General features: G+C 40.7%; 1 protein-coding gene across 2 annotated transcripts in view; it reads left to right on the plus strand.

The window, feature by feature from the left end:
- The window catches only part of GRAMD2B (GRAM domain containing 2B), a 62,811-nt gene extending 36,852 nt beyond the window's left edge, over window positions 1-25,959 (plus strand). For both annotated transcript variants that reach the window (XM_075067181.1, XM_075067182.1), the window contains exons 2-14: window positions 1,642-1,764; window positions 3,504-3,591; window positions 4,614-4,680; window positions 7,131-7,234; window positions 12,604-12,699; window positions 13,744-13,815; window positions 13,928-14,008; window positions 14,685-14,796; window positions 18,544-18,666; window positions 18,863-18,950; window positions 19,566-19,670; window positions 22,421-22,514; window positions 24,601-25,959. In XM_075067181.1, coding sequence (XP_074923282.1) covers window positions 1,642-1,764; window positions 3,504-3,591; window positions 4,614-4,680; window positions 7,131-7,234; window positions 12,604-12,699; window positions 13,744-13,815; window positions 13,928-14,008; window positions 14,685-14,796; window positions 18,544-18,666; window positions 18,863-18,950; window positions 19,566-19,670; window positions 22,421-22,514; window positions 24,601-24,642 — 1,195 coding nt within the window. In that variant the 3' untranslated portion in view covers window positions 24,643-25,959. The remainder of the gene's footprint in view (window positions 1-1,641; window positions 1,765-3,503; window positions 3,592-4,613; window positions 4,681-7,130; window positions 7,235-12,603; window positions 12,700-13,743; window positions 13,816-13,927; window positions 14,009-14,684; window positions 14,797-18,543; window positions 18,667-18,862; window positions 18,951-19,565; window positions 19,671-22,420; window positions 22,515-24,600) is intronic.
- The last annotated feature ends 883 nt before the right edge of the window (window positions 25,960-26,842 follow it).

Raw genomic sequence — 26,842 nt, forward strand, 5'->3', positions numbered from 1 at the left:
TCAGATTGTCCTGGTTCCTCAACATCTGGCGCGGACCTTGTTAATCCGGGCGACGTCCGAGCCGGCATGACTCTCCTTTATATAAAAATCTAGAATAGTGTTAAGCATCAGGCCAAATTTTGCAAAGGGTTGTGTATTTGTTTAAAATTGGCTACCATTTTGCCTACCGTATAACTTAATTAGTATGGTAGTATATGTGTTTGCCATGGGAAAGATGGATTTCAGTCTCATACACAAGCTATTAAACATAGATCCTGTATTGCGACCTAGGTCACCTTCATAAACCTGACAGATGCTTCTGCGCTAAAATAGAATAAAAATGCTTTCATGGAAACTTTGTAGTAAGTAGTGACTGAGGGGTCAAACGAGACCTATTGGTTCCAGTTAAGCGGAACTCTGCCTTAACACATTCTTTATAGCCAATTATAATAAAATCAAGTTAAGTATAACATAACTTGTAGGCTGACTAGAAAATTTAACACATTCTAACCACTTGACTCAGTTAAGCACTGAACTCATTTAGTTTAGATTTATTCCTTTACTACTTGGAGCCAAAGCTGGACTACAAATACGATTGATTGTGTAATACTAGCACTTTCATTTCTGGTCACTTTCCCCCATTGCTAGAATTTCAATGCTACAGCTCATGTTGCTCGGGTGATATCAGGTCTGTGATTGGAGATTCTTTCCAGGACACTAAATGACAGTGTGTACTAAATAGTTACGTTTTTGCATTAAGGTGTACTCTACATTGAATATTATACTTTGATAGATCTGCTGGCATTAAATTTCCCAATTAAATGAATTTTAAGAGCTGTTGCTGTGTACTTGAGTACAAGGAACAAGATAAGCTCCTTATTTGCTTTATTTGAAAGCTTTATAAAGTGTGACATTTGAACACTGCTCTAGAAAACAAAGCAGTTCCACATTCATATGAAGGGTTTGAGGTTATCCCTCAGCTAGATTGGTGCTTTCATCAAAATGATAGGGGGGTTGTTTTTGTTTTTTTTAACTTTCCTGCATGTTAGTGAGAATCCTCACAAAGATCTTTGAAAGTGCTCTTTTACTGATGTCATTAACTTGGGGCTTATCGGTGGGTTATGCAATATGCCCTGATAAGGCTTTATAGCTACACTTTTTGTACATTTTGCTGCATCCTAGAAAATGAGACAACTTTTTGAAATGCATGTCATGGAAAGGGTTTAACAGAAAAAACTATATTTGTTAGCTATTTATAGAACTAATCAGAAAAAACATGGTGAAGGGGACTTTTGTCAATTTCAAAACAGTAAAAATTTTCAAAGGAGCACTTAGCACCAGTCACTGTAGTATCTATGTAGACATTAGCTGATCTAGAAGGTTATTTTAAGTTCCTATGTTAGTATGACAGAAAAAGACTGACGATTAAAGCTCTAAGTAAACAAGAGTGGAGGCTATGTATTTAGTTTTCCCAAGTATGATCAAAGATACAAGAATGCCTATTGTTAAAATCTTTATATGTTAAAATCTAAAATTAATGACTTGAAATACACGTCAGATAATTTTCTTTTTTAGGTCATTTTGCAGTGGCTTTTGTTTTTTGACCTTGTTATGAATCCTCAGATAAAGAGAATCTCTCTCTCTCTCTCTCTCTCTGTGCAGTTCAGATGGAGAATATGGTGCAGAGGAAAAAAAGAAGGCTGGAAAATCACCCAGCCTATTGCCACAGACCCCTACTAGTGAGGCTGAATGTTTTGATGACCGGAAAAAAGCTGGTGCTACTAGGTAATATCAGAAAACTGACTAGCAGAAACTGAGCAGCAATAAAAATTGCTGAGACCCATCCAGAAAAACTGCTTTGAAACAAGATAAATATTTGGTACACACAAGGTCCTGGTTGTGGCCCAGCTTGTGCCGCTGTACAAGGGAATAATGGGGTATCAGTGCTCACTTGTCTCGGGTATTGGAACACAGAAAGGAGCATTTCAGGGGAAGAGCAACCTCCTTGGGACTCCTACATCCAACCCCCTATGCAAGTAGGTGGGAAAGGATAGGATGAGGTAGGTAGTGGGCAGAACCAGCTGGCATAGGTGTACTGGCCTGCCAAGGGAAGTACACTGCACAGATCTAGACCTGGTGCAGGTTACTTCCATTGCACAACAGGGAGAGACTGGCTGCCAGGCTTTGTCTGGCTCCAGGGCTACTCCTGGTGCAGCAGAATGTTGTAGAGTCCTTTGCCCATGACAAAGGTATAACTGAGCCCTAATATGGGATCCCTGTGATAAGAATCTTCTGTCTCTTCAACCTCTCAATCACACCATTCTTATAGGGAAACAGGATTCAGTGATAGAAATCTCTGTAGCAGTATATACTAGGTCTTGTGATGTTAAATCAAAGAGTTTGGGTGGCAGGGAATACCAATAATTCCTCCAAAACAAAGGGTGTGATGGTTTTAAAATCCTATTCAAACAGCTAGATGACTCGTTCATAAGCATGGGATGTAAGTCCTAATAGCGTGTCTTCTTGCCTGTTCCTTAGATGACCAATGCAACAACCTAAGATCACAGATTTGCTTACAAGGCAAACACATGTGAGCCTATTACATCTTCTTGCACATACTGTGTTTTCCCTGCTGCCTCATGTAAAACTCTTGAGGAAGTACAAGAATTTTCACTGTAGACTGCACCTCTCCAGTCAGACATCTCTGTCCCACAAAAAATTTACCTGATAGTCCCTGTACAGTGTTTTTTGTAGGGTCAATATTCTTACTATCATTCAAGATTTGAACCCATGATACACATCATGATAAAACAAGAACCAGGGATCACCCAATGAAATCAATAGGCAGCGAATTAAAAACCAATATAAGGACTGGGCATTGTGTGAAGAAGTACTTCAGTCTGTGGAACTAATTGCCAGGGCATGTTATGCAGGCCTTAACTATAACTAGGCTAAAAAAAAATTAAATAAATTCATGGAGGATAAGTTCATCAGTGGCTATTAGCCAAGATGATCATGGATGCAACCCCTTGCTCTGGGTGTGCCTAAGGTTCTGTCTGCCAGATGCTGGGACTAGACAACAGGGGATGGATGACATGATAACTGCCCTGTTCTGTTGATTCCTTCTGAAACATCTAGCATTGGCTACTGTCAGAAGACAGGATACTGGGCTAGATAGACCAGTATGGCCATTCTTATGTTCTTCTATCCAAAAGAAAAGCCATAGTCTTTGCCTATAAGGTGAACAAAGTATACAAAAGAAACTAACAGTAGTTAACTTTCCAAACAAGAAATGAACATTCCCTCTAACGTTAAAAGGTTTTCATTGAGCTGTAAGACCTAGCGTGTTCTGAAACTGATGTTAACTGTCCTTATCTGCTGCTTTGTCATCAAGAGACAGGAGAATAAGAATGAAAGTTAATAAAGGATGAATGTATGCAATAGACAGAAGTATAGATCTGGATGGTAACAAAACTAATGAAATGACAGTAAGCATGGTATTAGGAATGTTTTCATACCCTCAGGACAAAGATCAGTGTGGACAGCCCCCTCCTGACAGCAGATATCAAGAGTGACTCCAAGACTGAAAGGAAAAAACATGCCTCAAATAAGGTAATACAGCGATAACGTGTGTGTTTTTAGTTAGAATAAATGACTACATTGTCATTGTCTAGCTTGGTAACAGTATTGTTCATTGTATTGTAAGTACTCAAAGTTTGGGCACTGCCACTGGGTTTCTTGCCTAGTGCCTTTGAGTGAAACATGGTAAGTGCAAAAGTGAAGCATTACTACCAAGTACAGCCACTGAGGATTTGAGACAAAGGAACAATCTTTAACAGGAGCAGAAGATGACTTTTCCAGTTTAGTTCAAAAGATTTTAGAATATCATCCTTCTTTTGGGAAAGTTCACTGATGGGATATTTTTTCTCTCTCTCTCCTCACCCTTGCCCTCTGCATATCTATTCTAAATATAACACAACAGCTTACTGATGCAGATACTCTCATGTGGCAACATCTAGAACATATATTTCTCACTTTGAAATGTTCTTTGAGGTTTTTTGTTTGCTGTCCTCTGATTAAGTTGGAGTATGGATGTAGTTTTGCCCCCAGAGTTGAGTAGTGTTACTTCTCCTCCTGCCCTGCCTTCATGATTTCTTCACATCACATTAGATGGTACAGCTATAGAAGAAAATTCAACTCTAACTATGACTTTAAAACTAGTGCCGCCTCCTCTTCCATCTCTGCAGAAGATAGTGCTTTATCCAGACAGTAGAGCTGGAGGATTCTGTCAAGTTAGCAAAAAGCTCAGTATGGATGTACCACTCTCAAACCACTAAAGCTAGTGCTATCTTTCTGTTGTATAAAGGTTGTGCAAACACAAATAAAATATCACTGAGCTCTCTTCTTTTGAAGTGTTTAAAAGAAGAGCTTTAAGGCAATCTTTTACTTCCAGAACTCTTGAATTTGAGAATAAGGGGGTATTTATTCATTTAACTGCATTTCTGTAGCACTAATCACCATAGTATCTGAGCATATAGAGGATGCTAAAGGAGAAAACAAGTGTGCAGATTAAAGAGAGTAAATATATTTTAATGAAGGAATAACCAAAATGTGTTCTGTTTGTTTAATTTTAGTTCAAGGCAAATGCTCACTATCATAAGCTGTTTCTGGATGTTCCTACTGCAGAGCCACTGAAGCAAAGTAAGTATTGCACCATTATTTTATCTGTCCCAGAATGCAAAGTGAATCCATGACAGGACAATGGAATCTATTGGTTATTCAAGATCCACTACATAAATGAACATCTGTTATAAGAGCAGTTTAGCTGATTGGATTTATATATTCTAAGGCCTGTTCCAGTGGGAATCTTGCAGAATTAAACACATCATTCCTTTGTTTTCAGTTGTCAGGAGATGTTTGTGAATCATAACCTGTGATGTAACAGTTTTGCACTTCCAAATAGAAATAACCAAAATTTACACATTCTACTTGGCTATTACTGACTAATACTGCCAAAACCTGCAGTAGAGGTGTGAGAGAACTGACCAAATGACTAGTTCATTCTGAAGACATTCAAGTATGTAAAACTCTTAAAGTTCTGGCACACTTTTTGTGTCCTTTTACCTGGAAATACACAGTGATCAGGTGTTGGTAAGAGAAGTAGTGGGTTAGAGGGTGTTAAACTTTAAAAATTTATATAGAGCCATAACTATATAAGAGTACAAAAGATGCACAGCTTGTGGCAAGACCTTAGAAGAAGGAATAGCAACTCCACATGTGGTCAGCATACACTACATAAATGGGGGAGGCGGGATTGTACTGTAGCCATAACATAAAACGCATCCTATTCAAACGCGTATCTCTCAATCTGCTTTGGGACTAATCTACAGGATTCATATTCAGAGGGGTAGCCGTGTTAGTCCTGCGTCTGACGAAGTGGGTATTCACCCATGAAAGCTCACGCTCCAAAACGTCTGTTAGTCTATAAGGTGCCACAGGATTCTCTGCTGCTTTTACAGGATTCATATTGTATTTAGTGAGTTTAGGGAGAGAAGTGGCTAACATCCCAAGAATTCTTGTTTTCAGTATGTGGTAACCTGAAATGAGCATAATATATTTATAGGAAGTAAGTGGAAGTCATTGTGTAAGGTACTTTAACCTTTAGAAGGTTTTTCACATTGTGTATCTTGCTGTACTCAATGGAAGGTTTTACATTTAAGTTCAGAATGTGTAAGAAACTTCCTGAATTCTTCTTAACTCATTTGGTTCATCCCTATTTACAATGCATTTTTAATACCTTGAAGGTTTAACTGAGTTCAAACTCATACAAGTTTGAGCTCTAACAAGTTTTCTGTGCATAACTAACTCTTTTGTGTGCTTTAAAGAGATTTATCAATTTATTTTTATGAATAGCACAGGGCTTTTTTTAAAGCATCTCTGTTCATCTCGTGGTTGCCAACCCTGCAGGATCATCTTGGAGTCTCCAGGAATTAATTTTAATTAAAGATTAATCTTTGTCATGTGATTAAACCTTTATGTACTTGAAAACTGTTATGTCCCCCCTCAGTCTTCTCTTTTTCCAGACTAAACAAACCCAGTTTTTTCAGTCTTCCCACATAGGTCAAGACCTTTAATCATTTTCTAGACCTTTAATCATTTTTGTTGCTCTCCTTTAGACTCTCTCCAATTTGTCCACATCCTTCCTGAAATGTAGTGCCTAGAACTGGACACCAATACGCCAATTAAGGCCAATCAGCACAGAGTGGAGCGAAAGAATTACTTCTCGTGTCTTGCTTACAACACTCTTGCTAATACATCCCAGAATTATATTTTCTTTTTTTGCAACAGCTTTACACTATTAACTAGTATTTAACTTGTGGTCCACTATGGCCCCCAGATTCCCTTCTGCAGTACTCCTTCCTAGGCAGTCATTTCCCATTTTGTATGTGTACAACCGATTGTTCCTTCCTAAATGGAGTACTTTGCATTTGTCCTTATTGAATTTCATCCTATTTACTTCAGACCAGTTTGTCCAGATCATTTTGAATTTTAATCCGATCTTCCAAAGCACTTGCAACTCCTCTCAGCTTGGTATCGTCCACAAACTTTTATAAGTGTACTTACTCTGTATGTCATTATCTAAATCATTGACGAAGATATTGAATAGAACTGGACCCAGAACTGATCCTTGCGGGACCCCACTTGTTATGTCCTTCCAGCATAACTGTGAACCACTGATAACTACTATCTGAGAATGGTTTTCCAACCAGTTTTGCATCCACTTCATAATAGCTCCATCTAGGTTGCATTTCCCTAGTTTGTTTATGAGAAGGTCATGTGAGACAATATCAAAAGCTTTTCTAAAGTCAAAATATACCACTTCTTCTGCTTCTCCCTCCACCCCACCCCATCCACAAGGCTTGTTATCCTGTCAAAGAAAGCTATTTGGTTGGTTTTACACAATTTGTTCTTGACAAATCCATACTGATTATTCCTTATCACCTTATTATCTTCTAGATGTTTGCAAATTAAGAAATCAATTTGCTTCATTATCTTTTCTGGTACAGAAGTTAAGCTGACTGGTCTGTAATTCTCTAGGTTGTCCTTATTTCACTTTTTTTAAATTTAATGTAACATATCTGTGTTTATAGGCTTTACCTGCGCTCTACAGAAAGAAATTCTGTACCAAGGAAAGTTATTTATATCTGAAAACTGGATTTGTTTCCATTCCAAGGTCTTTGGTAAAGACACCAAGGTTAGTAGAGTCTCTGTATGTAATTATTTGGGATCTTGGTGATTTCTAGAAATTCCTGCTCTTTTAATATGCACAAGTGGTGTTTAATCCTCTTATCTTCTTGCTTAAGCATTACTGAACACTAGCACTTATATTGCAGTAATGCCCAAAAGCACCAGTCAGCCATTGTGCTGTACAATGTGCAGAAGAAAAGGCATTCAATATGCAGTGATCAGAGTACTAACAAGCCTACATCATGTTAGTTCCATGTCTGAATTTTTTTTAATGTTTGTTTATAATTGTTAATTACACTACAAAATCTAGAGGTGTTGCAGGGGACACTCTGGGTAGAAGTGGAAGATAGGAGACAAATAGAAGGGGGAAGGAGAAGACAAAGCCAAGAAGCACAATGGGCAGAAAGAGTGTGGTTTGGGAGTTGAGAAGGTGTGGGAAGATAGAGGAAACACGTTCTCCCGACCACTGCTGTTACTCCCTATGTGGAGTGGTGAAGGGAGGCCATTGGACCCAGTGCTCTTTATTCTTGCCTGTGGGTCTGCTGGGATTGACAGAGGTGGGTTGTGGAAGTACAGACTTACCGCTATAGCCAGTACTGGCTGTTTGGGGAAAGAGTTCTGAGAGAGTTTCATGTTTGACGTTAATCTAGTTATTGGTTGTTGTATCATGATATGACAGCTCCAAGCAAGTTTTAGGCCCCATTGTAGTAAGCACTGTACATATGGACAATTAAGAGATGGTCCCTCCTTGAAGAGGTTTGTTTTCAACATAAATTTTGCCCTGACTTCTAGTCCTTGGGAACCCACTGAAACAAATCAGTGTAGCTGAATTTTGGGCAGTTGTTCTTTTTAGTGAGAATACTGTGCCCTGAAAGTGTAAAATATTTGTACGTTTCCTTGAATGAGAATAAGATTTAGATGCACATCCTTTCCTCCTTCTATAATTACTAGGGTGCTGACACCATATCTTTTTGACTTAGAGAAACGGATTAAAAAGTTATCAGCCTAGGAAGGAAATTGGGTCAAAGGCCTTAATAGGACACCTGATATTTGGAGGAATTTTTTTAAGAATGTAAAATAGATTTAAAGAATGATTAATGATAAATTGTTCATAATAGTAGCTTATTGCATTTGCAAGGTGTACCATTAGATGACTTAAGTAACTGAGTTATTGTTTGTTTGTGAATTAATAGATTGGATTAGTCAGTTAATTTTTTTACATGAATGGGGAAATGGCACAAGTGTTTAATAACAGCCATATAGAACAAATAAGGAAGCTGAAATTAAAAAAAGGGTCATGTTGTGCCACCCTTGCTCATTGAGTACAACCTTCCTTGTCAAGTAGTTCCACTGAAATTAATGAGACTACTTGTAGAGTAAGCTGATACTCAGCACAAGTAAAAGTGGCAGATTTTGGCCCAAACTGAAGTTCAACTTTGAAGTATGCAAGCTAACATGCATGATGAAATGTAATTCGACACTCAATGGGAATGATAAACCTGGGAAGTCAGTAATGTGGAAAGAGACTTAGAAATTAGACATTTAGCAATGTGTAATGATTTCAAAATACATCAGTGTAGGTTTTGAGCTACATATGGTACACAAAAACATTCCATCATAGTGCAAGGAGATGTATGGTCTCTCTCTATGTGACTGTGATGCAACTGCACCTAGGTTACTTGTTGAAAAGATATTGAGAACTTGAAGGAATTCAGAGAAGAGTAACAATTCCCCTCTTCTGGGCTGTGCAGCAACCACAAATGTTCCCAAGAATGAATCACAATATTGGGTTATGCTGCATAGTCCAAGTTGCCCATAGTTTCAGTCCTCTGGACAGTGAGTATTGCAGATGGATAGCGGAGATGAGTGAACGTGAAATGGTCTCACAGTGATTCTCCTTGGTAAACAGTTGCTGGCGTAAGTGTGTAGGAAATGGGTATTCCATGCCACTTACGTTATTTTTCCTCTTTTTGAACTAGGATATCAAATTAATATCAGTCATCAAAATAGTATTAAGCAGAAACTTCATTAAACTTTAATGCAGTCAGGATGACTCTATTTGATGAAGTTTGCAGAATGCATTTTTCAATTACCGATTTTTATTTAAATATATTTATTTGATAATGCTGACAGTCATTTTCCAGAAAAAAAATTACAGACAAAGCCCTATTAAGAAATTCTTAACCATCTAACTACACAACATATGATACAATGGCTTGAAGTGGTTTCCATCATATACAGGGTTTACAGTTTGGTTCAGGGGCTCTCAGCACCCCCACAAATTGTTCTAGAACCCCTGAGGAAAGGTAAAGAAAGCAGGTTGAGGTAAGCAGGCTATTTTCAGTAGAGATTTAAAGAAGTGGGTTAGAGGCATTCCAGTCATAATGTGAAAACAGCACAGTAAGCAGGCCAAGTAGAAGTTCAGGGGGTGGTGTCGGGGGAGTGTCTATGTATTTTTATTATATATAAAAAATAATACATACACACAAGCGCAAAATTGAGAACAGGAGCTGGGCCAGCGTTGCAAATTTTGCATCCAAGTCTCCCAAAAACCTCAGGGGTGTTTTGAACTTGAAGCTTTTGATTCAGGCTCATCTTTTTATCAAGAAATTTATTAGCAATGGCTTTTCATCAAAGTGGCCTTGACCTCTTTTCTAGCCTTTAGGGTGAAGGTAAAGTATCCATTTGGTTAGCCATCCCTAAAATGATGAATAACAAAATGTCATACCCAGGCTAAACATAAGCAAAAGCATTGGTGGTGATAGTTAGCCAAAAAATAGTGAGATCAGTGCTGCTTTCCTTAGACCAGCGGTCCCCAACCTTTTCAGTGTAGCGGGCGCCTGATGACTAGCTGCCGAGGAGCGTGGCTGCAGGGCAAGAAGCTTCCAAAATGCCACTGAGAAGCGGCAACACCAACAAGCGTCGCCACTGAAAAGCCACCGAGAAGTAGTGTCATCAAGAGGCATCACCACCAAAGATCAGCGGGATTTTAGTGGCAGCGCTTCTTGACATTGCCGCTTCTTGGCGGCATTTTGGTACAGCTGCTTTTCTGGCAGCCAGTAGGCGGGTGCACATAGATGCCGTGGTGGGCACCACGTTGGGGACCCCTGCATTAGAGACTTTTCATAAATGGACGCTAACAACTGTGACAAAGTTCCTCCTTTACCTTGGTTGGGTCCTGCGCTTATTGGCGGATTTGCTCACCTCAGTGATCTTCCCCTCTGGTGGAACCCACAGTCTGGGTCAACTCCTCCTGTGTCTGATCAGGAGTTGCGAAGTTTGGGGGGAACCCGGGCCCGCCCTCTACTCCTGGTTCCAGCCCAGGGCCCTGTGGATCACAGCTGTCTATAGTGCCTCGTGTAACAGCTGCATGACAAGTACAACTCCCTGGGCTACTTCCCCATGGCCTCCTCCAAACACCTTCTTTATCCTCACCACAGGACCTTCCTCCTGGTGTCTGATAATGCTTGATTGTCTGATAATTCCTCAATCCTCCAGTAGCACACCCTCTCGGTCTCAGCTCCTTGCGCTTCCTCTCCTCTGGCTCCTCCCCGCCTGACTGGAGTGAGCTCCTTTTTAAACTCAGGTGCCCTGATTATCCTGGAGCAACTGCCATTTGGTTACCATGGTACTAGGGATTTGTTTAGCCTGGGGCTAATATACCTGTTCCTCAGTACTTCACTGTAGCCATCTGGCCTTGCCCCATTACACAACTAAAAGGTGATAGGAGACTTTTTATTTATGGAATAATCTATTTCAATTTATTATAATTCTTAATCTGCAGTACTAATATATGCTTTCAATTCAATACTATGAAAGGTCATTTATTAGCCAAATTTTAAACACATTCCTCTCTCCTAATCTCTCCCATGTCTTAGTCTCTCTGGACTCTGCATCAGTCAGAAGTGTAAATAACAGAAATTCTAACGGGGTGACCATTTCATCCTCTGTATAGTCTGAAGTGTCACATCTGCCTGTCTTGCTGCCAGTCTTCTGTTGGAAACAGAGCCTGCCCTTCATACTCTCTCTAGTAATATGGGATTTCGAAGTGGGGCCGATACCGAACTCTTGAATTAAACCCCCTGAAACTTAAGAGAAAGTCATCATTAGAAATCAAACTTTGTGATCAAGCATATGATCTCACTAATGAAGGCAAGAAGGAAAAGTATTGAAAGTACTGATTTATGTAAAGTATAGTTTGCAGGTGTATTTGCAAAAAGGCAGGACAGCATACATGGAGGTGTGTTTATATTTAACGTGAAATGGCTAAATCCTCTTAGTTATGCCGAAAGATCTGAACTGTTTCCTCAGCTGCTTGCCACAAACTAGGCACTGTGTAAGTAGTGAGGTAGAGCTTGAAATATGTTGGTTCTTTGACCTGTATCTCCTGTAAGCTACGTTCTGGAATGTTTCTTCTCCTAAATAGTCTGCTATGGGACCTTGCTTCTTTTTACACTATTTGCTGACCAGATGTTCTGCAAAATTAGAATAAATTCAGACTTCTTCTGAAAACTCTAGACCCCAGAAATGGGGAGGGGGGAATTGCTTTTGTTTCTTACATGTTTCACAAACTTTCATTAGCGTAAAACATAACTGATGAATTAACATTTAGACCTGAGTGAAAGCAAAAAAAAGAGCTTCATACATCAACCCACACCTATTGTGTGCAGGACCGGCACTAGGGTTTTGAGCACCCTAGGCGGACAGCAATTTCACTGCCCCGCACGCTGGTCCCGCGGCTCCGGTGGAGCTGCCACATTGGTGCCTGCGGAGGGTCCAGTGTGCCTGCGGGCGGTCCACCGCAGCCACGCGAGCAGCCGACCGTCTGCAGGCACGACTGTGGCAGCTCCATCCGAGCCGTGGACCAGCGGACCGCCCACAGGTACCACTGCGGCAGCTCCATGGGAGCTGCCTGCCACCGCCTCTGGCAGCGCCCTGACCCAGGGGACACCCTGGGCTGCTGCGGCGGTGCCCTGACCCAGGGTCAGAGTGCCTCCGTGGCAGCCAGCAGCCCGGAGTTTCCCTGGGCCAGGGGACACCCTGGGCTGCTGGCTACCACTGGCAGCTCAGACTCACTCTCTGTCCTAGCAGCAGTGGCTGCTCAACCATTTTAAAAAAAAATTGGGGGGTGCTTTTTGGCGCCCCCTCAAATCTCGGCGCCCTAGGCAACCGCCTAGTCCGCCTAAATAGTTGCACCGGCCCTGATTGTGTGTAACAATCAAAATGGGGCTCTAAAAAAGATTTGGTGTTTCAGCATACTTGATCTATATTAGTGGATTGGTTTTCACGCAAACTGCTATTTGTACATAACCAATAAGTGATTTGGAAGTATTTATATTATTTTGTCACTCTAACAACGTGATAATTTCATTTCAGATTAGTATTCCTGTGCTCTCGGTAAAACTAATAAAAAAAACCAAAACTGCCCTTCTGGTGCCAAATGCTCTGGTCATAGCAACAGTCACTGACCGGGTAAGTGTAGCGTTATCTTTGACCTCTCTTGCTTTCTTCTCTCCTTTCTCCTAGAACTTGTCATGGTAGAGTCTTGAGGAAGAAGTTGCCAGGTGGCTGTTCAGAATATCGAGGCACAGACCAGTCCCATGTGGCCATTTTAGGGTCACAAACCCAAGCCTCATAGGATTTGACCAATTCTATGGCCTGAAGCACCCCTCTCAGGGGACCTTCTCTTTGCCTGTCCTGTGGGAAAGGGGTGCTTCAGTCTTCCAGAGTACCATATTTCCCCTGGGACCCACAGAAGATGCAGCTCTGCAGGGTGTTGAGAGAAGAAGGGGGGTGGGTATAGAGAAGCAGGGCACCAAACCATGGACCTACAAACCTCCCAAATTACTACATGGCAATCCAGGATGGAGCTAAAACAGTTGAGGAAATTAATCTATTTTGGGGGGGCCCTTTATACAACTGCAGGGAGTCCTATCTAGTGACAGCAGGGCTTGAAGGGAAAAGTATCATCTACTGGATCAGCAGCCCCACCTCCTACAGCACCTCTGGCTCTGCTTGGTGATGTCCAGTCCAAGCAGTAACAATCTAATTTAGTTCACTTACAGCATAATAGCAGCCCATATTGGTATTCAGGATTGTTTCTGGTTTGTTTGCTTGTTTTTTAAAAAAACTGAGAACTCCTACAGTATCTATGCATTGGAAGGGGTCTGATTTGTCAATATAATTTGACCGGGGAGGATAAGGCAAGTTGACTTCCTCCCCCCAGAATTTGAGTGGGATGGAGAAAATATAGTTCTTATCCAGCAAAACGTCTGAGTTTTACCTGGGTGCAGACTGCAGGCTTTGGCAAATTATGATAGGCCTTATCCACATTTTTATAAAACTCTTAAACAGTGTTCTTTACTTCATATCTTCTAGGCTTTTCTTTACTATCTGCAGGCCTTTGAAAGTAATTGCTGAACCAGCAAGCGCACCCTATAAACAACTGATAAGATGAAACTTGTGCAAAATACCATTTTTCAAACAGTTATGTAAATTATTACTTTTGTCTTTCAGTTCATATTTGTCTCCTTGCTCTCCAGAGACACAACCTACAAGCTGTTAAAATCTGTCTGTGGACACTTAGAGGTAAGTATTGGCAGAGTGAAGTTGTGAAGCTCAGTTATGTTCCTTATGACTGCTCTTTATTTTAAAGATTAGCAATTAAATAATTTTTTTTTATGTAAAAACTGGCTTTCAGGATGCAAGTGTTGGCAATAGTCCCAATCCTTCTTCTGCCGAAAACAGCTTCAGGGCTGATCGCCCTATGACCCTGCCTTTGGTAAGATGGTTTATTTTGCTTTTAATAAAGTTCCATTTATTAAAGTCCAAATTGTCCAAACTCTTCTATTGTCTCAAACTGAAGAAAAGCTTGACACACACATTCTGTCACCTCAGAAAGCTCCGAATGAACTGCCAAGTCGTTGGTGATACCAGCATAGATGTAATCTTGTCTCCACAAGAAAGATGCATGAATAGATGTGCTGTCTGTATATGTGCACTGAGTATATAACAATGCCTGTTGTTAAGGTCTGTATGTGGGCTGTGCACTGATGTGCATTTTTCTTCCTTTCAACATGCCTGCATTTCCCAGCAGTCAGTCTTTTACTATGCTCTGTGCTAATTTAGAGTTGCAGTAAGCGGCTTCCATTGTCATTGAAGGCAGAATAACAGGCTTCTCAAAGCTTCCCCTTGCAAACTTTCCCCTATGTGCCAGGTCTGTTTGTTGGTCTGAAAAAAAGCTGCTCTTCAGTAGCAGACACATGCTGCAATCAATGTTCAAATAGTTCAAGCTACAGCTATGCTAAATTCTTCATCTCTAGAGTGACACCTTTTAATTTCTGTTGCTCTGGGTACAAATTTCAGGTGCAAGTGACCCAGAGTAATGGAGTAAAAACAAATAATCTTCATAATTTTAGGCCTTGCCTGGTCTTTTCCATTACTTTTTGTCCCTTCAGGATTTCAATGAAGACTACTCAGATTTGGATTGTATAGTGCCCCATCGGAGACAAGAGTTGGAAGAGTCTAGCAGTACTGGCTCTCAGACCCCTGAATCGGAACACTTCCAAGGTCAGCATAATCTCAATATTTTAAGACAAAGTATTTAGAGCAGTATTTTCCAAAGTGTGGGGTATACCTTCCAAAGGTTAGGTAACAGGAAAGGTTAGCCTTGAGAGTACAGATGGACGTCTCAGTTGTTCTCCAGAGACTCAGCTTTGATTTTAAAAAAAATGCCTAGCTATTATGGGTTGTGAAGAAAACTTTCAGAACATAATCCAAGTGTAACCAAGGCAAAGACATCTGCCAGAGTCTGCTGCCAGCCTGAAGCAATGGTTCTGAGGTGTGAACTGCACCATTCATTTCAATGGGTGTTAAATCAGATGCTAATGACCATGCTTTAGAGATCAACTTTCCCCATCAAAGCATTTAGGAATGGAGAGGAAATATCATACTATGAAGATCTACATCATGTTTTTCCAAAGTGTGGTTTTGGTGGAGGAGAGGAAAGAACGAAAGATAGGTAAATTAAGATGTGTAGGCCTTTAATGTTACATCCAGCTGCCAGCCATTGGGGGAGTGTTATGCCTTTGCTAGTTTAGAGCGCTCTCTACTATCAAAAACTTTCTTTGCATGTAAGTACATATAGGTACCTCTTAACCTTCTTTTAAATATGTTAATAGATCAAGCTGCTTTACTCCTGCATCAAGCATGTTTTCCACACCTTGAATCATTCTTGTAGCTCTTTTCTGAATCCATTCCAATCTTTTAACCTCCTTTTAGAGGTCTGAACACCAGAACTGAACCCAGTAGTCTAGCAAGAGGAAGCACGATCCAGTTCAAGGTGCTAGACTGGAATTTGGATTCAGTTCCCTGCTCTGCCTCCCACTTCCTGTGGGACCTTCGACTTTGTTCCCCAGTTCTGTATCTGCAAAATGGGATAGTAGCACTTCTCACAGGGATGTTGTGAAAATAAATACATTAAAGAATGAGGCACTCATTTACTATGTTAATGTGACCTATATAACCACCTTAGATAGACAGTAATGGTCTAAGCAATACCCTATACAGAGATAAAACCACTTCCTTATTTCTAGTTGGCATTCCTATTTGTTAGGCTTCTCGGGGTATGTCTACACTCCCAGCTGGGAGCATGCTTCCCAGGGCGAGTAGACAAGACATGCATTAGCTCTACTCAGTCAAGCATCCTAAAAATATCACAGCTACACAGCTAGCACAGGCAGTGGCTCAGGCTAGCCACCTGAGTACAAACTTACCTGGATCCCTCAGGTATGTATTCGGGCACCTAGTCCAAGCTGCCACCCATACTACCCCCAGCTATATAGATGTTTCTAGCACACTTGCTCAAGCAGAGCTAGCATGTGTCCATCTACTCACACTAGGAAGCAAAGTGAAGCACTTACATTGTAAGTCTTTTTTACAGGGCCAGCCCTATGTGTTCTGTTGCCCAGGCACAAAATATTGTTGGGGTCCTCGAGCATGGTGACTTGCCACCCCTGAATGTTGGCACTCAGGGCAGCCATCCTGGTCTCTTGTCCTGAGTCTGGATCTGTCTTTGAAAAGTTGAGGGCATTAAACTCTGTTCCTAGGATCAGGAATCTAATTTCCTTTTCACTTAAAGTGACTGGGGTGATTTGTATATGCCTTTGTACCAGAAGCCAGTTTAAGTTAACAAAATATTGTCTACTGCATTAATTTTCAGTTTTATATGTCAAGTAGCAATGTATCTTCCTCCTTCTCTGCTGATCCATTCCTAATATGAACAGCTGAATTCCTGCTTTGTCCCATATTAGTTTAAGTAAATAGGTGCTTTTGTGTAATGGTGCAAGACAGATAAAACAAAAACTATTTATCCTTGAAGCCTTGGGAAGTATCGCAGATGTTTCCATTTTATTAGAAGAGTCTTGCTTTGGGCATATGAGCTTATTCACTCAAGGTTCTTTGAACAGTATCTGCAAATGCCTTAATATATACAAAGTTATCCTTCCTTAGCCCTGTGTTTTGCTTGATGTAATTGCTTTCTGTAACCAATCATCCCAAAACATTGCAGGAGGAGGGTGGGAGGCAGAGAGGATTTTGCTGCATCCTTTAATTATAATGGGAATAGTGGAGTGTCAGTCTTTGCAATCTAAAGAAATAAGGCAAAAATCTGCTGTGTTACATTAGTGTAAGTAATGCCAACGTGCCCTGAGTGTCTAGTACTTGTAAGGTTTTACGCCTCCTGGCCCATTCTGTGTTCTGCCTTGCAATTCCAAATCATTATCTGTATCACATGAAAAGCCATTTTAATAACAGTAACTTCAAATGAGCCAGTGTATCAATCCTCTTTTGCTTAGAATAGCCTAAATTATTTTTGGGAAACTGTTCTGTGCTAGTCAGGAGGTCAGACTAGATGATCGCAGTCGTCCCTTCTGGAGTTAGAATCTATGAATCTATTAACTGGGTTAGGTTTAATTTAGTAATTGCCACAAAGTTTGAAGCCCTTCCCCCTCCCCAGCCACCCATATTTACCAAGTGGGTTTCTGAAATGGTTATTTGATGGTGGTAGGGAGCAACAACTAAACTACTGAGTTGCTACCACCCACTGAACACATTTCAGTTTCAGCTCACATCTCCCTGGCAGTATTGCTATACCACCAGTTATATGACCAACTTTTCTAATACTTGCATTCTCTAGGCTGCTTCAAGAGTGCAGAATTCTGTCCTGCAGGAACTAAGAACTTCCTTGTACTGCTCTATTCAAAGTGCACTTCTCTAACCTGCTTTCACAAATAAAAGCCCAGCATCCCATTTAAAAAAAAAAAAACTTAGTGCATCTTTGTGGCATACTCAGATACCACAGTTACAGGTATGCTATCAGAACCTGAACTGAATATAATTAAATCAGATTCCTAAATATAGCTACCATCCAATTCCCAGCAAAATAAATTGGCAGTCATCAAAGAGAATGGCTGGTCAGTGTGGCTAATGGCAGGACTTGAGACTTAGTCACATTGACCTGGTAGCTTGCTATTTTGGTGAAAACCACTATTATTTTCAGTGCTCTTCATTTCAAAAGGGCAGGTTCTACGATTATTCTCATTTCACTTCCACTCATAATCTAGAAAACCTTCTTTTAGGACTAAATATTTGTTTGTACCTACATGAAGAGGAGATAGAGTAACTTTCAAAAAACCATATTTCTTTTTTGCTTTCCTCCAACAAAAAATGAATAGTAGACACACTTGTGCTTCTGCCCAGTATATGCCTGCATTCAAGTACTTAAAATTCCAAGTACTCAGATTTTGTGAGAACTCAATGGCAAGAGCAAAATTTTAATTAAATTTAAAAAAAAAAAGACACACCCTTTAAAATATTAGGAAGCAAGCGTGTTTATTGCCACTATCCTATTAAAAAGTAGTAGTGATCCAATGCCCCAGAGTTCACGATATTGCTACTGTAGTGGTTTGGGTCACTACTATAGAATATTTGTGTCTAGTATTTCTACATGTTCTTCACTGACAGATGGCAACCCTCATGAGCTTTGCAGGTTAACTTTAAACTTGCCAAAGGAACTTGAAAATTGAATACATTATAGCAAAGCATTTCACCATTGTGGTTTTTTTAGCTTATAAAATGTTGAACTTTTATGCAGATTGTACTAAAATCTGAAGATAATCTTCTAATTCAGCCACCTGTATCCAGATCCCAGAAGGGCTTCCCTTCCAATCTTCATATTGGGGGAAACTCTGTCTAAGCTGACCTTAATCATTTCCTTTGTGCTTCATTTAATTTAAAATCCAATCTTATTTTTGACAGATTACCACGTCATTGAGACCCAGACTCATCTGAAAGTTTCCAAGGCAGAAGCAAAGTCTGTCCATACAGACGTACTCAGTAAACATATGCCTGAAGGAACAGGCAGGAACGTTCCCAGAAATGGTAAAGAATCAAAGCTAGATTTTCAGCAGGTATAAACTGGTGTAGCTCCACATAGGTGCAGACAGCTAAACCAATTTACATCAGTAGGGTATCTGTTCCTCACTGTCTACATCCTTTGCCACATATTTGCAAAGTTTCTTTTGTTGCGTTATATCAGTCCACTTTGGTCAAAATAATTCTGTTCTTCTCACGACAGGCCAGGCTGGAGCCTTTGGATTCTTCCACAGAGTGAAGTCCCACAGATTTTTGTCTCTGAATCACCTACTTGTTTTCTATGCAGCTCTGTAAGTGAACAGTTTTTTACCAAGACCATCAGAGTCTCCTCCTACCTTATTACACCGGTCTTACAACAGTGCTGGTTTCAATGGAGTTGCACCCCTATCCAGTGTAAAACTAGAAGCATGTTTAAAAGTGGGTTTCTTCATTCCTCCTTGTTTGTGTACCAATAATACAATTTTACAGTAAAATTTGTTCTGCTGTATAAGTCAACAGAAGAACGCTGTTTCTTACGGACTTTCTAAATTGCTCAAAGAAGTGATCCAGGGTAGATGTGGAATTTATAGCCTATGCCCTATAGAAACCTCTAAGGTGATTGTGACAGCTAAGTTTCAGAACACTACATAAATGTCCATCCAAACAACTCTTAGCACTGCTGTAGACTCTAAGGATGAGATTTTTTTCAAAGCTACCTGAAACATGGAGGCATCAGATGAATTGAGAGTCCAATGCTCTAAGGCAGCTTTGAAAATCCCACACTAGGAATTGTACAGTGTACAAATAATAGTTATTCATTGATTTTAAAACAACGAGTATTGTCAAACTTCTTTTTGGATACATCTGTCTGAGGGTGCTATGCTCCAACTAACGCAGCTGTCTTGTCATTTATTTTCCCCCTGCAGTGTCTGTGTCCTAGTCTTTTCTACCTTCTACATGAGATATAAAATCAATGTTCTGGAGGAACGGCTAATCTCCATGGCTTCCTTTGTTGACTCCCATATTAATAAGTAAGAAGGCATCATTTTTAAAGGAGAATAATCTTCTGTTTTTACATACTAAGCCCTGCTGGACACCTATCTTCAAAACCTCCTGATAATTGATAACAATTTAGTGCTATTCAGTTCTTGAGCGTGCATTAGTCTCATCTTGTAATTTCCTCTCAGGAGCACTTCAAGAGAATTCAGGTGAAACCTGGATTAAAGCAAATTTCAATTAATTGGGAGTAAAGGTTACACAGAGTGTTATGGGACAATCTAGAGTTGTAGTGCACCCTCCCTTCAAAGAGGCATATTTCAGAGCTCCTGAAATTGGCTGTTTTGCAAAGAGCACCTGGAGAACAAAGGTTTCATCTGGCTAGCTTTAGACACTTCAAAACCTGCAGGCGGGTTCCTCTTATTGTGCATGTTGTGGGGAAGAGGGTTCCTGAAGGCTTGGGCTATCTTCATCTTCAGACTACACCCATCCTACTGCACTAATACCTCATTTTGTGATGCAGCACGAAGGAAAGAGGAAAAGTTGACTCCCTCAAGAATCTGGGCTGCTCTGGGTACCAGTGTAGCCATCATCAGCATAAATTAGAGCCGTCAAAAGGTCTTTTAATTTACGTCAACCTCCTGAGGGCTGCCTATAGACTGCTACATAGTTCAGAGCAGGCTGGAGCCCCCAGAGTGCTGTGCACTATGTGCCTGCCCCCTCCACTGGAAATTGTTATGGCCAATTTATGGCTGCTGTGCGGCATGTGTTCACTAGGGGAATTTTCCCATGACCCTTGTGGCCCAGTTCCATTCCCTCAATGTTGCAGCAGCAGCAGCAGCAGCAGAGCTCAGGTCAGGGGGAAAATTTGTCCCCAGTGGGCAACCCCCCTACTGGGGACATAATTTATATAGATGAGGGGTTGTGTTTGGGTGGGTGGGTTGTTTTTTTTCCCCCTCTACACACTCCTGAGGTAGCTCTCCCAGCAAAACTTTTAAGTGCAGACCTAGCTTTAAATTGTTAGGTATATTAATCGGGCAAGGGGAGAAGTAGATGGGGAAAATACAAGTAATTCAGTTAATATCAATAACCTAATCCACTAACTCATGAATATTTATTCTTACTGCCTAATATGTACTATGAATATGTCTCTATTGCACTAAAAAACATGAGGTCAGATTTAATGAGCATTTATTTCTAGTGCAGCCAGTTGTGGTATTCTGGGATCATTCAATGCTTAAGGTGCTTGGAAAAGATCAAGTTTATTCTGTGTTTGCTTCCAGTTGGCTATGCTTAACAAGAGCTTCAGGGTGCCCCACTCAGGCTCTGTCTGGTAATCTCAGCCATTGAAGGCACAATCCCCAATACCACAGCAATAAACTCTCATCTGCACTTTCAGGTGGTTTAAAATAGATTTCCATGCCCCAAAACAATGGCCTCAGTTAATGGAAAAGTCAATAAAAAGTAAGTAGTGTGTGGAGCACTTTGGACCCTCCAAATAAACATTCATCATCCTTGGTAAAAGGCAGTGAGGTACATAGTATATTTATAAGCAACTCACTGACCTTCCTGAGTTACCTAAGCAAACACAGGACCTGCTCCTTGTTACAACATACAGCAGGGATACAGTTGTCCTTAAGAGAGTCAATTAGAGAAGAAATAGTTATTCCATAGCAGGTCAAAGCACAACTTGCTTTAGCTAGGGCTCATGACCTAGCACTGGTCTGAGCCCCAGAAACTTAAGATCCTACCCAGACATAGCAACGCCTAGTTGCTGCACCAAAACCACAGCTAGTTGGGTTCAAAAGTGGATATAATTGGGGAAACTTACCAGTTTATTTAGGGTTACATTCAAGAGCGGACTATATTCTCGCCCTCATGTGATTGTGAACCTTCCTAATCTAGCACGCAAAAAATTGTTAAAAATCAAATAGTAAACCAGAATGCAAAACTGCAACAGCAGGTGTTGTACCAGGAAATATTGACATAGTCAGCCAGCTGGAGAAGCACCACCCGAAAAACAAGTAGCCAAAGAAAGCAACAAAATGCAAAACCTAACACAAGGCAGTGCCATACCCAGAATGGGTGGGCCTCTCTGCAAAGTATTGAAAAGGCCCAATCTCTTGGGTCAAGTTACATTACACCTCTAACTCCATTTTCCTGGTGAGTCATCCATGACAAAACACTCCCTGACACAACATTCCAGCCCACTTAGAAAAACTATTGCACCATTTAGCATCCAATTCTGCTCTCAGCTACTTATGCAACTTCCACTGACAGTGGGGATAGTGTGCATCTATCACAGGACAGAGTTAGGCTCTTGATTATTAATTTAAAGGAGTAGGAAGGGAGTAATGCCTTATCCTTAAATGGGAATGTCTGGAAAGCTGTTCATCCACTGTGTTTTCCCTTATTTGGAGTTGTGTGAGACTGTTAAGGCCCCTTCAAACCACTTTGATAATGGAGGGAGGGTCATGCCAATGTGGTCCAAACTTCTAAAGGATAGAGAATAATCCTAATGTGCACTTTCCACTCTATTTTTTGCCCCACTTTGTTTGGATCCATGTCATAAGACACGAGCATACTTAGAGAGATTTTACTAATAAAAATGTTAAGAATTTCTGTCTTGGTTTCTGTAGAATTAGTCTGGTAAAGTCTGAGGGTACAAATTACATTACAGAAATACTGTGCTAAATAAGTATTGCAGTAACAATGTTCCCATTCAAATCCTTCATTGTTTTCATCTTTCCTTTCCCCCATCACATCTTGTTCTTTTGTTTAACAGCCAGCCAGGGCAACAAGGCCTGAGATCCCATCTGCAAATTAATGCTGATGTCCTCTGTGGTGAACTAACAGCTAACCTCATAAAATTGGAAAAGGTAATTGAGATGAATAATATTATGTAAGTACTTAAATGCCCGGTACTCAGGATACATGATGATCACAACAAGTTTTTGTCAAACCACTGACGTTTCTTTCCCAAAAGTACCAGACTCTCTCCAAGATTTGCTTTTGTAGATCTCTGAATAGCATCTCTGGAAGAGTGTGCACCACCTTCCTGAAGTGAGGGAGTTCTTGGACAATGGCATAAATTAACAGTTAAGCCTGAGCATGTGTGTCAGTATGTGTGAGTGCTACCTTATAAGAGGTTGAGAGATCAATTGCCATTTAATTACTCTGAAACCTCCAGTGATTTGTTGTGTTTATGATCAGTTAATGACCTTCATTTTTGGCTGGTAAGGCAACAGACTTTTGATATTACCTTTCTTGGGTGATATGTTTCTCCAGTCTGTTTTGTCCAAACAATAAAACCTGCTGGAATGCCAGTGTCCACCTACAAAGTGAGTGTTTAGTAATGTCTGTTACTGTTTAGTAACATGAATGCACCAGCTGTTTGTTCCCTGCAGATGACCTCTTCTCTTTTCCATTTATTAACTGCAGAACTAAATGTATTTGGTATCCCTAGCTGGAAAATCAAAGAAAAACAAGGCTAGGCAGGAAGATATATTTTCACTCGGTTTCATATATACTTCAAGTGCAGTAAACTGATAATTAAAACTAAAGTGTTTCATTTTTTTCCATTGGCCCAGCATGTAGGTTATATTTCTACTGTAATAACCTTTTATTTAAATTCCTACATACTACAATCACATGAGTGTTTTTGGTGTTTGTTTGTTTTTTTGTTTCTAAAATGTTGATAGCTTGCCAAGGTCTCTGATATAGTATGTTTTTTCCAGAGCAAACTTTTCAGGTTGCATGTCACTGAGATTATTTAATATCACCGCTAGTTATATGTCAAAGGCTTCAGAACAACTTTGCTACCAAGGAAATGGGGCTTGATTCTCTCCTCAGTGTAAATCTGGAGACATTCAATTGATTTCATTCTCAATGTTTACTAGTTTAAAACTAGGAAGTGAGAGGAGATTACTTGCTATATGGTAAGATATATTCAGAGACCTTCAATATTGACGCAAGTACACAGGCCAAATCATTACAATGGAATTTCTCATATAAAGACTAATGCTTCAGTTCAGCAAATCACATGAGCATGTTCTGAAGTCTCATTCATTTCAGTGGGACCATCTTTCAATTATCAAAAAAAATCAATTATGAAACTTTGAAAAATTACAACATATTGATAAATCACTTAAAGTTAATGAAATTAATTACTGGTCTTTTTTTCCAACTCTACTGTTACTCATGGAGTAGCCCTGCTCTTTCACTAGCTCAAACTTGGTGGAAGAGCAGGGCAGCTTCAGAATTTACCCAAAGTGCTCCTAAGTCCTGACACCTCAGTTCCAGCTTTCCAGCTGAGCTTGTACCTGGTCAGGGCTGTCCCTAGGAGGGTGTGGGCCCCGGACAAAGGTGCCAAATTTCTAATCTTGATGGGCTGCTCCTCCCTGGCTCTGCCTAAGACCTGTCCCCATGCCACCCCTTTCCCCAAGACCCCACCCCATCTCTTCCCACCCCCACCCTGCCTCTTCCCTGCCCAGTTCCGCCCCCTCCCCCAAGCATGCTTTTTTGCCCTCACGCCTCTTCCCTCCCCCCCCCCCATGCCTTCTCATGCCATGAAACATCTGATCCACAGCAGGCAGGAGCCATTGCGGGGATGGGGAGATTCTCGTAAAGGAGCTCCTCCTTGCCTGCCTGCTGCTCGCATCCCTGTTTGCTTCCTCACTTCACCCATCCTCCTGCCTCACCTCCCCACTCACCACCTCATGATTTTATCGATGTGCAGGGACCCTCCAGGGCCTGGGGCAGTCACCCCAATTTACCGTACCAAAAGGACGGCTCTGTACCTGGCTGATGGACATGGATGTTGGGTTGACTTCAGTATAGCAACCATTTGAAAGGGCATAAATAGCAGTGCCAGAATTAACTGGTGCACTCAAACTTGCACTGAAGAATGCTTTCTAACTGTGTGAATAGCAGTAAGTATATCTGAACCTTCTGTTTTTCTTTAAGATACAAAACAACTTACAAAGACTACTTGAAGATGGTGACTGAAACCTTCATGTTCTGGGCTACTTCATACCTCATTCTCCTACGTCTGATAAGCAACATCAAAGACTGCAGTGAACTCTGCAGGCTGGAGTTCATGTTCCATTTTTTGAATCTAAAGCCACACTTAGACTGCTGCAGTAGCTTCTCCATCTCAAGAATCTGGAGAGTGGTTTATTCTTGTGCAATGAAATATATCTGTGTATGCTGACAATGTTTTTCCATTGCTAGTCACACATCAGTATGTGATTTTTACAGTTTGGGGCCAAATTCTGTTCTTGGTTCTCCAGTGTAAATCTGGAGTAACTCCCTTTATCTCAATATTTGTTTTTTATTTACATGGATGTGACAGAGCAGAATTTGGTCCTAGATGTACAGCTACGGAACCATCATGTGCAAATGCTTGTTGTCTTTCAGACAGAGACCCCTGTGTCTCTATTACTGTAGTTATTAATAAACATTCCATTTTTAGTTTTCTTCTCTTCTACTCCAGGTCCCCAAAATCTATGCATGCGTCAAATACCTTCATGTCTGGTTTCTCTGGGTCTGAATCTGAGGTGCTGAGTGCATTCTGCTTCTTATGTGCCAGATTCTCAGCTGGTGTAAAATCATCAGCACAACTCCATTCACTTCACTGGAGTTATACCAGCTTAATACCAGCTGAGGATCTGGCCCATTGACTTCAATGGAAATTGAGTGCCCAGTAGATGACCAGATCAACCCCTATGCAAACGCTCACAATTTTTTACGGAATACCCCACCCACTATGAACTGTAGCTTCTGCAAACTGTCAACAAGCCTGGGTGGCACACTGAGCTGCTAAACACAGCTTAAAATATCCAGTATATTTTAAGTCTATCATTGTAACATAGTTTGCTCAGGATGCTCTTCAGTGCTAAGACGCTGTCAGCTTTTCAAAGGGTCGCATGAGGTCTTAGTTGTGCAGTTCCCATTCCAGTTACCGGGAGTCCCATAGCTAATTTGGTCACAGAAGATCCCACAGAGTCTATCTCCCTTACACAGTGGGAACTGGCAAGTTAATGAAAATGCAGTGATAGAAACTCTTTTATTGGAGTGAATAGAAGAAAAATAGGTGTTCCTCTTGTTACGTTGTTCTGTTTTCACGGAGCCTTAAATGATGAGGTAACTGATGATTTTAACTCTTTGGTTTACGAAGTGGGTTGGTTGGTTTTCATGAGGCAATATTTAGGGTAGCATAAGATAGAACCTGTAAGTAAACAGATGTTTATATATGCATTTTTTATAATCATTTCTGTGAAATGTACCTTATTTTGTTTAATAAAAAAAACTTTAAAAAAAAGTCTGGTGCTTACAATTTCGCTTGTACTTTCCACATGTAACAGTTAGTTTTATACTATAAACAAAGCTGATATAGGTTTTTGCAATCAGAAATGTTGCTCTTACTGTGAATCCATTTTGTGCCTGCAAAATCTGTTTTCAAACCACCTCCTAAAAATCATCCTACACAATTTAGCTAGGGCCTGATCAAAAGCCTAATGCAGACCATGACAGCCTTTCCATTGAAGGCTTTTATTCAGATTCTCAGTGTGGATGTATTTATCCTTATCTGCAGCCACTGGAGAAGATCCTTAGCTGCTGTAAATCCATGTAACACCAGGAACAATTTTTATAGTGGGGATGCTGCTGATGGAAACCATATGTTTGTTCTTCAAGCACAGGGGTGCGGCAGCCCCACCAGCACCCTTAGTTCTAACACCACTGAGCATCTAGCCCATATTTGTAACATGTTGCTGTGAACCTTGGGTAAAGCTGTGCCTGAAGAATGTGGGATAGAAGCCTCTGTTGAGGCACCTTGCCTATAGGCTGAGGGCAATCTGCACAGCTGAGCCAGGGGCCAGTTGTAATGGTGCCCATTGGGCACCTTTCCCATTCAGTGGATCTGTTTCAGATTGATGTGATTTCCCCACAAATACACACCTCGGTGAAGAGAGAGCTGCAAGGTTTTGCTCTCCAGCATGCTGGAAGGTAGAGTTCCACACCCCCAAGTGGCCACTTTCCATCCCATCCTAAACACAGCATGGCAGAAGTTCCACTGAATGTACTCTTTGTGGCTGTAAAGTTTCTGGGTGGGTCTTTCCTATTTACTTAGATGTATAAATATCACTAGCTGAACAAATTGATAAACAAATCTCTCCCTACACAACTTTTCACCTCGCATTCCCAA

Source organism: Chelonoidis abingdonii, chromosome 6, assembly GCF_003597395.2.
Source record: "Chelonoidis abingdonii isolate Lonesome George chromosome 6, CheloAbing_2.0, whole genome shotgun sequence".
Taxonomy (NCBI): domain Eukaryota; kingdom Metazoa; phylum Chordata; order Testudines; family Testudinidae; genus Chelonoidis; species Chelonoidis abingdonii.